The sequence below is a fragment of the Ammodytes marinus genome (assembly GCF_949987685.1).
Source record: "Ammodytes marinus genome assembly, chromosome: 1".
Lineage (NCBI taxonomy): Eukaryota > Metazoa > Chordata > Actinopteri > Uranoscopiformes > Ammodytidae > Ammodytes > Ammodytes marinus.
Window position 1 is genome coordinate 38,622,000 of NC_137230.1, and position 14,166 is coordinate 38,636,165.

Genomic DNA, 14,166 nt, shown 5'->3' on the forward strand with positions numbered 1-14,166 from the left:
TGACTCCTGGAACAACTTACAGCAACAAATTAAACTAAATAACTTCATATCCTTTAACCAATTTAAACAAACTATCTTAAATCTGCCAAACTCTACCTGTAACTGTTTTAATTAGGCTATATTGTACTTTCACCCATTTCATTTTAATTGCTGCCACTCTTCACCACTGTGTAAATGTTTCAATTGTTTTTCTCTTCACCTGTTGTTGTGTATTTGATGTATTTGCATTGAATATTGTTTATGTATTGTTGTTTTTCCTTTGAATTTGTTTGATCTCGACGTCATTGCAAATGAGGGTCACCCCTCAATTGGTCTCTCGAGGATAAATAAAAGTTAAATGAAAAATATATGCGCAGACAGTGGGTATAGACAATGTCAGTTAGTGTATACTCTGTGTATATGGGGGGAAAGAGAAACAAACATGCCAACATTAATTTTTAACCATCTTTGGGTATCCTGCCTCGAATTGTCCTCCTGTAAAAGCTCCCCTATATAATGTATACACAGTCAAAACCGAAATTATTCATACCCCTAGCAAATCTTGAATTTAAATTACTTTTATGAAACCAGCAAGCTTTCTCTTGATTGGAGATGACACAGACTTCTCCCAAAAGATAATAAGACATTGTACAAGAGGCATCATTGTGGAAAAGTTGGGTTGAGAGTTGGAGCTCATTGCTAAAGATTAAAAAAAACATACTAGTGGAGACAGGGGTTGACACTAAGGTTTCAAAAGCACTTGCCCATAGGGCAAGTACAGGTAATGTTTTACTTGCCCGAATGTCGTGTTCACTTGCCCAAAAAAACTGTTAAACAATGATATATATAGGCTAATTAAATTATACATTTTAGCGAACGGTATCTCTTAAATGCAAACAGCTTACTAGTCTCATCTTGACCACATACAACCAACAACAATTCATATAAGCCTATATATCATGACATCACACTACACCAAGCCCTTGGTCCTGCTGCAGCATCGTGAAAGGTAGGGCCCTATGAAATCCGTTTTATTTTTTTCCAAATTCCGTTTTATTTTTTCACAAATTCCGTTTTTTCCGTTTTAATCTCATGATTTCCGTTTTTTTTACAATTAACACTCATTTCGTCATCAGAACGAGTGTCTAATTATTGCGAACAAATAATATTCTAACAATTTAATCAGATATAAGGCTAAATTTAAAATACATCACAACATTGCACTGTTTTTAGTGCTTAAAAAAAAACTAAAAAACAGATTTGTTGGGTAGCTAGGCTATATAAGAAAATAAAGCCATTAATTGTGTGCTTCAAGTGAAGCATTAAATATTTTTTTTTACATAAATAATAAAGTCCTTGTAAACTTTTCAAGAAGCTGGACTAGATGAATATTGGACAAAGGCTTTATAAGTCCATGGCTTTTACCTGTGGGACAGCCCTTCACCCAACAGCGGGCTGCAACACCAACCTACAGTCTATTGTGCGACAGAGAGCTAGTTATCATTAGCATCAGCGTTAGCCGACATCACGGCAACAGCTGAATAATGTAACAATACAGGTAGGTTACACTACATGAAAACAACGGGCTGTAGACGCTAGTTATAATTGCGTGTAGGAAACATTGTTGAGACTGGAATTTCGTACCGAAGCGGCCGTTCCATAATACAACACTCCCTTTAGCAATGGCTGAATATAAGACCTCCCTGTGCTGTGTATCTGCGGGAGCGAGTGGTATTAATAACTTATAACAGTAAACGTTTAACATGATTACGTGCCTTTTAGATGCTTTAATCATATGCCGAATGTATAAACAGACCATATTATTAACAATAGGTTAAGTTATGTACATGCCAGAGTTACGTATATGGATAAATTAATAGTAAACATTGAATAGACAGATTTGTGAAAGGGGTTTGGCGCCGTGTGTTACATTACCGTTACTGCAGCCAGGCTCTACTTTTCACGGCAGTAGTTTGGTCTTTAGATGTCGCCAAACCATAATTCCTCCGTAGTTCTGCTTTAATTTCAACCGTGTTGTTTCCCTTTGCCTTGGAAATTGAATTTCACCAAAATAATGGCGAATTCCGTGACATTCCGTGTTAACATGCAGATTCCGTTTTTATTGCCCGATTCCGTGATTCCGTCCGCGTTTTCGTTATCGCGGAAATCATAGGGCCCTAGAAAGGGCCTCTTTTTGCCAGGCACCTGGCCTGGTTTTGGGGGGCTCAGAAAACTCAGTCTAGCTCAGAGTCAAGCTGAAGGTAAGCTTCCACACAAAAGTGTTCAGAAAAATGTAACTTATTTTACTTATTTAAAACGGTCACATTGTGCGAAAAAATGATAGTCTGCCATAAAATGATTAAAGTCCACCATGTTAAAGCTATTGCCCAGTTATGCTGTAAGTAGGGAGGGTGATCATTAATTTCTATTCATATTGATACCATTATAAAGACTCCACAATCCAAATCTTTATCGATACTTTTCTATTATTTTGTTAAAAGAGAACTGGTATTATTGCTTTAATTGCTTATAAAATTGGAAGAGCTAAGGATAGGACTTTAAACAGGTCATAATTCCATATTTAGGCCTACTAATAATTTTATATTGCTGGGGAAACAAGTTTTTCACCCAAACTGTATTATTCAAGCTTCTCACGAAAAACTTAAATTTCTTTTTTTCTTGATGTTACATTTGAACACATCATGACGTCATTTTATTGACCTGTGCCTAATAATCATTTTACTGAGCCGACACGTTTTTTAACTGCGGGACTTGCTACACAGTCTCTCATTTGCGTTTGTTGATCACCGCTGCTTTGAATGAATGATGAGACGGTGCCGAGCCCGACTGCAGCATGGTCTGCAGCGGCAGCGGCTCAGTGGACGTATTTTTTTATTTTTTTTTGGAGACAGAGTTGAAGCGGGTTGAAGGAGTTTCTTCAAGGCAGTCGAAGGTACAACACTTTTACAGTCTATGATGCAGACCACTGATGGAATAATTCGCCAAAGTAGGCCTAATTAGTTGAAGATGACCCGACTCTACTCGATATTTAAAATTACATCATGTGACCTACTGGACCCCATAGCGGTATCGATAAGCTCAAACGTTATTGATTTCTGGGTTTTGAATATAGCGGAACCAGGTCCGTAGCCTAATAGAGCCGGCTTTCGGAACGTAGACAGCGAAACTGCGCGCACACAGGCTGTTGTGTGTGTGTGTGTGTGAGAGAGAGAGAGCGAGAGCGAGCGAGAGAGGCTCAATAGTAAATATAGCCGATCTATTTTGTGTGAGTTAGCGGGGAAAAAATTGTTTTGCGGACTCTAAAACACATGAATAAATAGCTTAGACTACTGACAACTCATCTAAAATCCACTTGCCCGGTCGGGCAACCAAAAGGCAATATCAACTTGCCCGAACATTATTTTCCCTTGCCCCGGGCAAGCGTTAGTGTCAACCACTGGTAGACATACTAAAAGCTGGTCAGCAATTATAGGAAGCATTTGATTGCTGTAATAGCAAAGAAAGGCTTTTCTATTGATTATTGAGAAGGGTATGAATAATTTTGGACATGCCACTTTTTGTTCAAATTTTGTTTTCAATGTTTTTTTCCACAATGATGCCTCTTGTACATTGTCTTATTATCTTTTGGGAGAAGCCTGTGTCATTTCCAATCAAGAAAAAGCTTGCTGGTTTCATAAAAGTTACTAAGTAAAAATGTGCCAAGGGTATGAATAATTTCGGTTTTGACTGTATACAGTATCTCACAAAAGTGAGTACACCCCTCATATTTCTTCAAATATTTCATTATATCTTTCCATGGGACAACACTGAAGAAATGACACTTTGATATAATGTAAAGTAGTCAGTGTACAGCTTGTATAACAGTGTAAATTTACTGTCACCTCAAAATAACTCGACACACAGCCATTCATGTCTAAACTGAAGGCAACAAAAGTGAGTACACCCCTAAGAAAAAATGTCCAAATTGGGCCCAAAGTGTCAATATTTTGTGTGGCCACCATTATTTTCCAGCACTACCTTAACCCTCTTGGGCATGGAGTTCACCAGAGCTTCACAGGTTCCCACTGGAATCCTCTTCCACTCATTCATGACAACATCACGGAGCTGGTCGATATTAGAGACCCTCCATCTCCCATTTTAAGAAGCCCCAAAGATGCTCAATAGGGTTTAGGTCTGGGGACATGCTTGGCCAGTCCATCACCTTTACCCTCAGCTTCTTTAGTAAGCCACTGGTCGTCTTGGAGGTGTGTTTGGGGTCGTTATCATGTTGCAATACTGCCCTGCAGCCCAGTTTAAGAAGGTTGAGTGCACGTTTTCAGCGTCATACCAAGAGGTTGGCTTTGGAACATTTACGTATGAGTGCTGCCAGCATTGCTGCAGGTCTTGAAGGGGTTGGGGGTCAACCTGTCAGTGCTCAGACCATACGCCGCACACTGCATCATACTGGTCTGCATGGCTGTCGTCCGAGAAGGAAGCCTATTCTAAAGATGATGCACAAGAAAGCCCACAAATAGTTTGCTGAAGACAAGCAGACTACGGACATGGATCACTGCAACCATGTCCTGTGGTCTGATGAGACCAAGATAAACTTATTTGGTTCAGAAGAGTGTGTGGTAGCAACCAGGTGAGGAGTACAAAGACAAGTGTGTCTTGCCTATAGTCAAGCATGGTGGTTGGAGTGTCATGGTCTGGGGCTGCATGAGTGCTGCCAGCACTGGGGATCTACAGTTCATTGAATTCTAACATGTACTGTGACATACTGAAAGAGAGCATGATCCCCTCCCTTCGTAAACTGGGCCGCAGGGCAGTACTGCAACATGATAACGACCCCAAACAAACCTCCTAACGACCACTGACTTGCTATAGAAGCTGAGGGTAAAGGTTATGGACTGGCCAAGCATGTCCCCAGACCTAAACCCTATTGAGCATCTTTGGGGCTTCTTAAAACAGGAGATGGAGGAGCGCAAGGTCTCCAGTATCCATCAGCTCCGTGATGTTGTCATGAATGAGGGGAAGAGGATTCCAGTGGCAACCTGTGAAGCTCTGGTGAACTCCATGCCCATGAGGGTTAAGGTAGTGCTGGAAAATAATGGTGGCCACACAAAATATTGACACTTTGGGCCCAATTTGGACATTTTAACTCAGGGGTGTACTCACTTTTGTAACCGGCAGTTTAGACATTAATGGCTGTGTGTCGAGTTATTTTGAGGGGACAGTAAATTTACACTGTTATATAAGCTGTACACACGCTACTTTACATTGTATCAAAGTGTCATTTATTCAGTGTTGTCCCATGAAAAGATATAATGAAATATTTGAAGAAATGTGAGGGGTGTACTCACTTTTGTGAGATACTGTATATACAGCTCCGGAAAAAAAATTAAGAGACCACCTCGAATGTTCAGTTTCTCTTGTTTTACTCTTTAGGGGCATATGTTTGAGTAGAATGAACATTTTGATTTTATAATATAAACTACTGACAACATTTCTACCAAATCACAGTCAAAATATTGTCATTTAGAACATTTTCAATAAGTAATATAGAGATAAAGATTTAAGAGAAACCCAGACTGGTCTCTTAATTTTTTCCACGGCTGTATATATTTAATATATACTTGCCTTTGTTTTAGAATATGTGATTCCATGTCTTTGATAGTATTACCGGAATGTAAAGTAATTGTTATATTGTTTTACTGTGCTCTTAGGTCAACTGCAGAGCTGGAGATAACCCTTTTATGTGGAAATTCAAAATACTATACATTGTCAGGTAAAATTAATGCATCACTAAACTTACAATACTTTTTCTTATGCCAGGTATGGAAAAGTGTACAATAAAAAGTCCAGGAAGTGGAGCCTGTACACACTGAAGGAAGAGAAGAACTACCGCTACATCCTCCAGGGTGAAATTCTCCAGGTGAATTTGTCTGGGTTTGGGGGCTTCTGTTGGGTGTCCCTGCACCAACCAACCAGGAGCTGTTGCAGACTCAACTAAGCAAAGGACTAGGTTAGTATGCTTACATTATTGTATGAGCATACATTTTTAACTTTGCTATGTAACACAGCATATGAAAATCCATTTAGCTCTTGTCTAAGGAATGCCAAAGTGTAAAGATTTGTGTCCGGGTTCCACCAACCATCATGAGGTATAATATTACAGATCCAGAAGTGCTGGTCAACCTATTATCTAAAGAACAACAATAATAATAATAATAATGGATTGGATTTTTATAGCGCTTCTCTATGCAATCAAAGTGCTAGGATAAACCACATGTCATGAAGGCTTTTCTCTGCAGCTCTTTGTAAAACCCCTAATACCGTTATTCATTGTGTGTGTCTTCTGATATTCTCTCCTAAGGACAGTCACTGCCACAGCTGATGCAGCCGTGTGCAGAACCAGACCAGACCTGTCTGCGAAAACTGGACCCCTGGACAAAGTTTATGACCATGTTTATATTGAATTAAAAAAAAATATTGTCACACGACATTGGTCGTAATTATTTTGTGCAACATTTACTGAGATGATACATGTTATGTCTTGATATCCGTAATAATAACAAATTAAAAGTAATTTAAAATGTTTTATTCAAACATAATATAAAAACAAAAGGACTAAGTATCTTCAGTTCCTCCTGGGAATAAATAGAAGTATAAAACTATGTACATTGAAATAAATAACTTATAAGTACAGATACAATTAAACTATTTGTTTATTGCAACCTGTTGGGTATAAATCCTTTGAATTGTCCATGTGGATCTGGGAAGCGGCCTCTTATTTTCTACACTCAGCAACTAGGTATGACCACAGCACTTGCGCTACACATCTGTTGGCACTTCTCTGTAGCTGTGGCAGACGCATCAGGTGGGTTTATCTGTCTTTTGAGGGCCCGATGGAGGAGGATCTGCTGATGCCAATGTTAGCCGGTCCAACATGAGGCTGGGGTCGCATGTCAAGCAGAGCTGGAGCAGATGATGCAACATTTGTAGATTTAGTCTTTGAATTCTTGCCTGTAAAGTAATACATGATTATTAGTTGTATTTATTGAATACAGTTTTGTATTGTCCTCTAATAGGTAGGCTATTGTGTGTTCATGGTACATGGCATCTCTGTATACAACGTTGCTGGTAAGGTTTATGTCTCAGATACAGTCAGCTCATATGCAATCCTTAGAGTTTTGCAAAAAACTCACCTTGTGAGCTCTGACAAGCCAAACAATGAATGATAAATAAAGTGTCACGTAGCCTACTACACAAAACATGTGGGTAAACTGTGATAGAAATAACATGTATTGCTGATTTATTTTTATTTGTATTACATTTCTGTTACCAGTCCATCTATGCATATGTGCTAGCTTGACTGCTGTGAGTACTACTACTAACAGTAGGCCTTATCATGTTTGTTTTAAACATTTAGCATTGCAATATTAGGTGTGTTCTTACCGGTGAATGAAACATTGTAGTTCGTCGAGAAATGTAGCCTCCAGTTAGCTAGCCGCTCTCTGCTCAGTGAGGCGGCGCAGCGGCCAGGTTGCTAAGCAGCAGAGCTACGCTCGTGCACGGCTGTGTACAGAGGGTTGGGGGGAGGAAGTCCTGGGGGGTGGGGGAGTGGTTAAACGGAACTCCGAGGAGAAGCTAATTTCAAATCATGCTAGCTCTCTCACATTGTTTAGTATAGCTTTAAGAGCCATTTTCATGTATGTTTGTATGACTCAATGTGTCCACTAGGTGTCACCATTGTGCTTTGAGTCATCTGTATAGTAAGGAACCTTTCTCAGGTAATTTACTAGAGGAGCACATATAGTCTTTTGACCAATTGCCTCCCCCTAAAAAATGCACTAAATATTTTCATTGAAAGAAAAACATTTATACCATCTGATCTTGAAGCCTTATGTTATATTTAGGGTCTGTCTCACTTCCTCTTCCTCTCTGTGTCGAGCAACAACTGCACATTTTATTTAATTTAACCTTTATTTTAAAAAAAAATCATCAATGCTTGGCATAGGCATGGTGGGCCGCCATGGCTGGAATATACTGGGGGAAACCTCATTGAGAAATAGGGTCTCATTCTCAAGAGACACATGATTGTGAATGTTTTTAGTTAAGAATCTTATTTTTTTATGTTTTACAACTGCTCTTAATATCGAACTTGTATTTTGTAATGTGTTTTATGTGTAACTGTGTTCTGCTGTACATCTTGGCCAGGTCTCTCTTGTAAAAGAGATTTTAATCTCAATGAGACTAACCTGGTTAAATAAAGGATAAATAAAATAAATAAAATGATGTAAGTGGATTTAGATTATAGAAGAACACCAAAATGTTTTGTCTTCTTTGGGGATTTTGGCCGGCCACAACAAAACGTTACCAGCAGAATGTGTTAGTATCAGTTAATTTACTGTGTGTCTGAGGGTCCAGGTTCATTACTGAAGGCCAGAGGCCAACCTTTGGACTGGTCACTCTTCATAGACAGACAGCTGGGGACTGGAGACACTGATCTGTCCTCCTCTTCCTCCATATTAACACTCGTCTTCTGGACTTCAGTCAGTCTGAGAGGTGAAACATGAACACCGACTATGACCTCAGAGTACAAGCATGAAGAGAAACAGGTTTGTTAAAGCATGCAAGACTGAGAGAACAGGGTGTAGAACAAACTGTCCTAGCACCACACACACACACACACACACACACACACACACACACACACACACACACACACACACACACACACACACACACACACACACACACACACACACACACACACACACACACACACACACACACACACACACACACACACACACATTGAAACAGGGTGCTGCCACTCAACATTCTCCTCACCATCCGCTAACTGTATGTACTGTGTGCGCTGAACAGAAAAAATCCGGTTTTAATACACAACCTAAGCTCTTTAAACGGGCAAGATGCTAGCTATGGTGGGCCCCCTTTGTTTACATGCCTGTTTACAGAGCCTAGGCGGCGTATTGACAATAAAATAAGATCCATTTTAGTTTCAAACATTATCTGCATGAATAGTTCTGCATCATGAATATAATAATAAAAATAATATTACATTTTATTTGTAATGCACTTTATATTACTAGTATCACAAAGTGCTAATCCTATAATCCAATAATAAGAATATTAATCCGTTATCAAAGCCTCTTCAAACTCAACGCCTCATCTTCCATCAGGTCAGTTTATAGGAAAACACTTACTGCGTGTCTGAGGGTCCGGGTTCATCACTGAGGTCTGGAGGATTACCCATGGACCAGTCACTCTTCATAGACAGACAGCTGGGGACTGGAGACTCTGATCTCTGGTCCTGAACCCTGAGGACAAATCCATTCAGGAAGGTATAAACACAAACTGCTGCTGTGGAGAATAAGCAGGTTTAACGTTTGTAGCATCCTGTTAGATTAGACCTCTCATGCCTTGTTTACACCGAGCAGAGCGGCTCGGGTCACCCAGATCTCTCCCTCTCTCTCTCACAATAAAAAGGTTAAAATAACCCAAAAATATAATTTAAAAAAATATTTATGTGTGACGAAATGTACTTAACAATTACAATGAGACATGTGAATTACATATATTTAAAAAAGTCACTTTCATGAGATTTTAACCTTTGGTGCATCCCTAAAATAACCAAGTCAGTATGAATTTTTGTAAGAGCCATTTTCATGTATTGTTGTATGACTCAATGTGTCCACTAGGTGTCACCATTGTGCTTTTAGTCATCTGTATAGTAAGGAACCTTTCTCAGGTAATTTACTAGAGGAGCACATATATTTTGACCAATTGCCTCCCCCCAAAAAATGCACTAAATATTTTCATTGAAAGAAAAACATTTATACCATCTGATCTTGAAGCCTTATGTTATATTTGGGGTCCGTCTCACTTCCTCTTCCTCTCTGTGTCGAGAAACAACTGAAAATTTTATTTAATTTAACCTTTATTTTAAAAAAAAAATCATCAATGCTTGGCATAGGCATGGTGGGCCGCCATGGCTGGAATATAAACCTCATAGAGACACATGATGTATGTGGTGAGGAAGTGGATCAAGATTATAGAAGAACTTAACAAACAAATCGTGGCAACAAAGAGGTATAAACCAAGTGGGTCAGATAGTGAACGATGGGTATATGGTACCCTTTATTGTCTTAAAAACACAATATGATTTAAAAGATGTCGACTTTTTTGCGTATTTACAATTAAAATCTATTTTGGGGTTACTTATATCAAAAGAACCCACAGTAGAGATCCAGGATAAAGAGTTGGATATAAGACTGAGGGAGATTGCATCAGGAAAGAGAACAGTGTCAAGGTTGTATGAGTTGTTGACCACTGCATCCATTGATAACCTATCCTCTATCCAACACAAATGGGAGCAGGACTTGGGCATATCCTTGAGTAATGCACAATGGGATACTGTAACAAAAAACACTACAACCCTATCCAAATGTGTAAGATATAAAATTCTTCAATTAAAAATTTTGCACAGGGCTTATATAACACCAAGCAGATTAAAGAAAATGGACAATTCCCTCTCTCATTTGTGGCATGGTTGTGGTGAGGCAGGAACATTGATACATCAATTGTGGCAATGCCCCGCAGTACAGTGTTTTTGGAAAGGTGTTATTTATAATTTGTCTTCTTTCTTGAATGTGAGAATACCACTCTGCCCATTAACTTGCCTTCTAGGCAGTAGGGTCGAAAACATTGAATCAACAGTCACCCAATGCATCATAGCCTTGGCTTTCCTGTCAGCGAAGCGAATTATTTACTTTAGCAATGAAAATTGGCTGACGGACTTTTTAGACCTCCTGTCAATGGAGCGAGCAGCATCAGCTCTCAATGACCATGACTGTGGTAAAGAAGGACCCTGGAACTTTATAAGCATGAACTTAAGAATCTGGACATTTAAATTAATGTAATTTAAAAGTATGGATCTGCAAGCCCCCCCCCCCTGTGTTGTATTTTGTATTGTCCTGTGAGTTTTTTTTTTGTCTTGTGGTGTATGTATATGTTGTCTGTGATTGTTTTGTTTAAGAAAATAATAAAAATATTAATTAAAAAAAAAAAAGATTATAGAAGAACACCAAAATGTTTTGTCTTCTTTGGGGATTTTGGCCAGCCACAACAAAACGTTACCAGCAGAATGTGTTAGTATCAGTTCACTTACTGTGTGTCTGAGGGTCCAGGTTCATTACTGAAGGTCAGGGGAGGTTCTTTGGACTGGTCACTCTTCATAGACAGACAGCTGGGGACTGGAGACACTGATCTGTCCTCCTCTTCCTCCATATTAACACTCGTCTTCTGGACTTCAGTCAGTCTGAGAGGTGAAACATGAACACTGACTATGACCTCAGAGTACCAGTAGGAAGAGAAAGAGGTTTGGTAAAGAGTCGCATGCAAGACTGAGAACAGGGTGTAGCAAAATCTCCCCAACACAACACACCACACACACACACACACACACACACACACACACACACACACACACACACACACACACACACACATTGAAACAGGGTGCTGCCACTCTACATTCTGCTACATATGCATTATTTTCCCTTTTAACTTTACTCTAACTTCCCTCATTTGTGACATATTGTGACATCAACTTTTTGTTCAAATCTACTATTTCAGGGGCAGTTCGTGGTGTAGTGGTTAGAGGCCCAGTCCTCTTCACTTCCAGACAATCACAACTTTGTGTCCATCAGACTAACATTTATTTTGTCTTAAGTTAGTTTACAGGGAGAGATCTGTCTTAGAGACTGTGTTAGTAAAAATATTGTATCAACACTCACCCTGCCCCGGCCTTCAGTCTCCCTCCGTCTGCTCTGCTGGTTTCATGTACCTGGATCAGGTAGTCACTTTAAAGCGCTTTGGGTCTGTGAAAAACGGAGATAAAGCGCTATATAAGTACATTTACCATCACTGTTGCTCTGCCCCCCTGCATTTACTGGAAATCATATGTGTGTGTGTGTGTGTGTGTGTGTGTGTGTGTGTAGTTGGGGTGTGGTGTGTGTGTAGTTGGGGTGTGTACACATGCGGTTAGGCAAAACAGACAACAATGACGTCAGGTTAAAAAAACATCTGTTATGTTCACACTCCTAGTGTGAAGCACCGTTGGGAGGACAGAACACCAAACACCTAAATAAAGTCCTGCTCCTCCTGCTGAAAATGTATCAATATGTTGATTTACATATTCAATATTTAATATTTTACATCTGCACTCAGTGGCCACCTGCACAGTCTAATGTAATCCCATAGAATAGACAGTTTATATCTTGTAACAACCACTTTACTTACATTTGTACAGAGCGTCGGTGTTCACTGGATTTTCGGCCATTTCTCAAGTTCACAACTTCTGCTATGAAGCAAGACGGCGACCTTTCAGGCAGACAAGTGTCACACAATTAAAGGCAAACACAGTCATTGTAATCCAGAAAGATTTTTGTCGAAAGCAGCGAATATCTCAAAACCATCCGCTACCTGTCCGTAGCCTGTGTGCGCTGAAAGATAAGATCTATATAGCGGAGGCTCTGAAATGGCTATATTAACGCAGCGGGTTGGATTGAGCCACACTGTCTATAAAGTATAAACAAGCGTTCACCGTTTAGAGTTTCACCTATCAGGTCCATACAGTACTACATTTAAGCGCTCTGAGTGAGAGAAGAGCGCTATATAAAAAAAAAAAAAAAATTATTATTACATACTGACATACTTCCATGTGAATAGTAATCATAGTGGGAATAGGTAGCTGATAGCTAACATAGTTTACAGCTAACTACAGCTAGTTACCTTAGAAAGAGTAAGTAACTAACAGTGACTAAAGAAAGGGATCTTTTTAAATGTAGTTTATTATATCACAGCTGTGATGAAGTTTGACATTTAACATTTATTTTCTCTTTGTGGCCTAAAATCCAGCCGTTGCTACAGAAACGGTCAAGTTCAGTGAGAAGACGTAATTTCACCGGACTCTATGCTCACACTTTAACACTAATTTCATCACATTAGCACGCTAGCTAACGGTTAGCCTATAGCCTACCGGTCGTATCAGCTGTTAACTTGCGCGGCGTCCTGAGTTTGTCCCGTTGTGTCAGAGAGAGACTTACCTACTGACTGAACTTTCTTCCGGTAATGAATCGCCTCTTCCTCACGGCAGCCTCGTTCCTCCTCTTCACTAAAAGCAACACAAATCTTATCGGCCCGATGTCTCTAAGCTGTCGCTTCATAACGTCACCGTCTCATCTACAACCTTCTAGAAGCTTCTACACAAGCGCAGTGCCAATCAACACGTCCATACTACATTTCTATCTTCAGTCATTGATCAATGCAGATTAATGCAGCATTTTTTACATTATAAACTAAAGAAACTCGTCAAGTTAAAGAGGTAAACTGTCTATAAAGCTCTGCATGCCAGCACAACCCTAGCAAACACACACACACACACACACACACACACACACACACACACACAACAAGATACAGATCCATCTATGACAAGATTATTAGCCTACAACAACATTTTACTTCCACAGGGAAACACTGACACTCGTCTCCATATATCCAATATCAATCCATCCAGCAGAACAATAAAGCCAAAGCACAGACAGGCACCACACAATATGCTAATAGGCTATAACATATTAGCCTATTTCACTCACCAAAGCTGAAGACTCGCTTGAAAAGAAAGGCAGCACGGTGTGTCAGATCAACTGGTGATCAGGGTAGCTGGTGGTGGTAGCTACGTCGATGCCTGATCAAAACCCCATAAACGTCAAATGTTTAATATGTTCATGTTGGCCGTAAGAATCCGATCTACTTAATATCGGTTTACACTTCCATAGCCTTTGAGTGGAATATACAATGTGAGGTAAGATTTGTGTCACAGTGTGCGTAACCAGCACAAAGCTTGGAGCCAGCTGTTGGCTGTGGTGGCAACGTCTGACGAGCAGATTAGTTCGTGATAGCACATTGACAAATACCACCGATCGTATTTAATATGCATCACCTATGTTTCCCACTCATCACTATACAGTACTCGGAACCCGTCCAGATTGTATGACTCAGTTTGAAAATCGGAGGACAGTAAATTCAGAAAACTAACGCGTTGCGTGGGAGACTTTTCTGTTTTCTTTCGTAGGCTACTGAATACATCCTATT

The 14,166-nt window shown here is 39.7% G+C and overlaps 1 protein-coding gene across 8 annotated transcripts in view; it reads right to left on the reverse strand.

Moving 5' to 3' along the window:
- Positions 1-11,881, reverse strand: part of LOC307253427 (NACHT, LRR and PYD domains-containing protein 12-like) — a 53,066-nt gene extending 41,185 nt beyond the window's left edge. For 6 of the 8 annotated variants that reach the window (XM_080031467.1, XM_080031468.1, XM_080031465.1 and 3 more), the window contains exons 1-4: positions 11,805-11,881; positions 11,177-11,326; positions 9,213-9,326; positions 8,391-8,540 (exon numbers count right to left, since the gene is read on the reverse strand). In XM_080031467.1, coding sequence (XP_079887593.1) covers positions 8,391-8,540; positions 9,213-9,326; positions 11,177-11,295 — 383 coding nt within the window. In that variant the 5' untranslated portion in view covers positions 11,296-11,326; positions 11,805-11,881. Of the gene's footprint in view, positions 1-8,390; positions 8,541-9,212; positions 9,327-11,176; positions 11,327-11,800 lie in introns of all 8 variants that reach the window. The other 2 variants (XM_080031463.1, XM_080031466.1) reach the window with 2 other exon arrangements.
- Between the last annotated feature and the right edge of the window lie 2,285 nt (positions 11,882-14,166).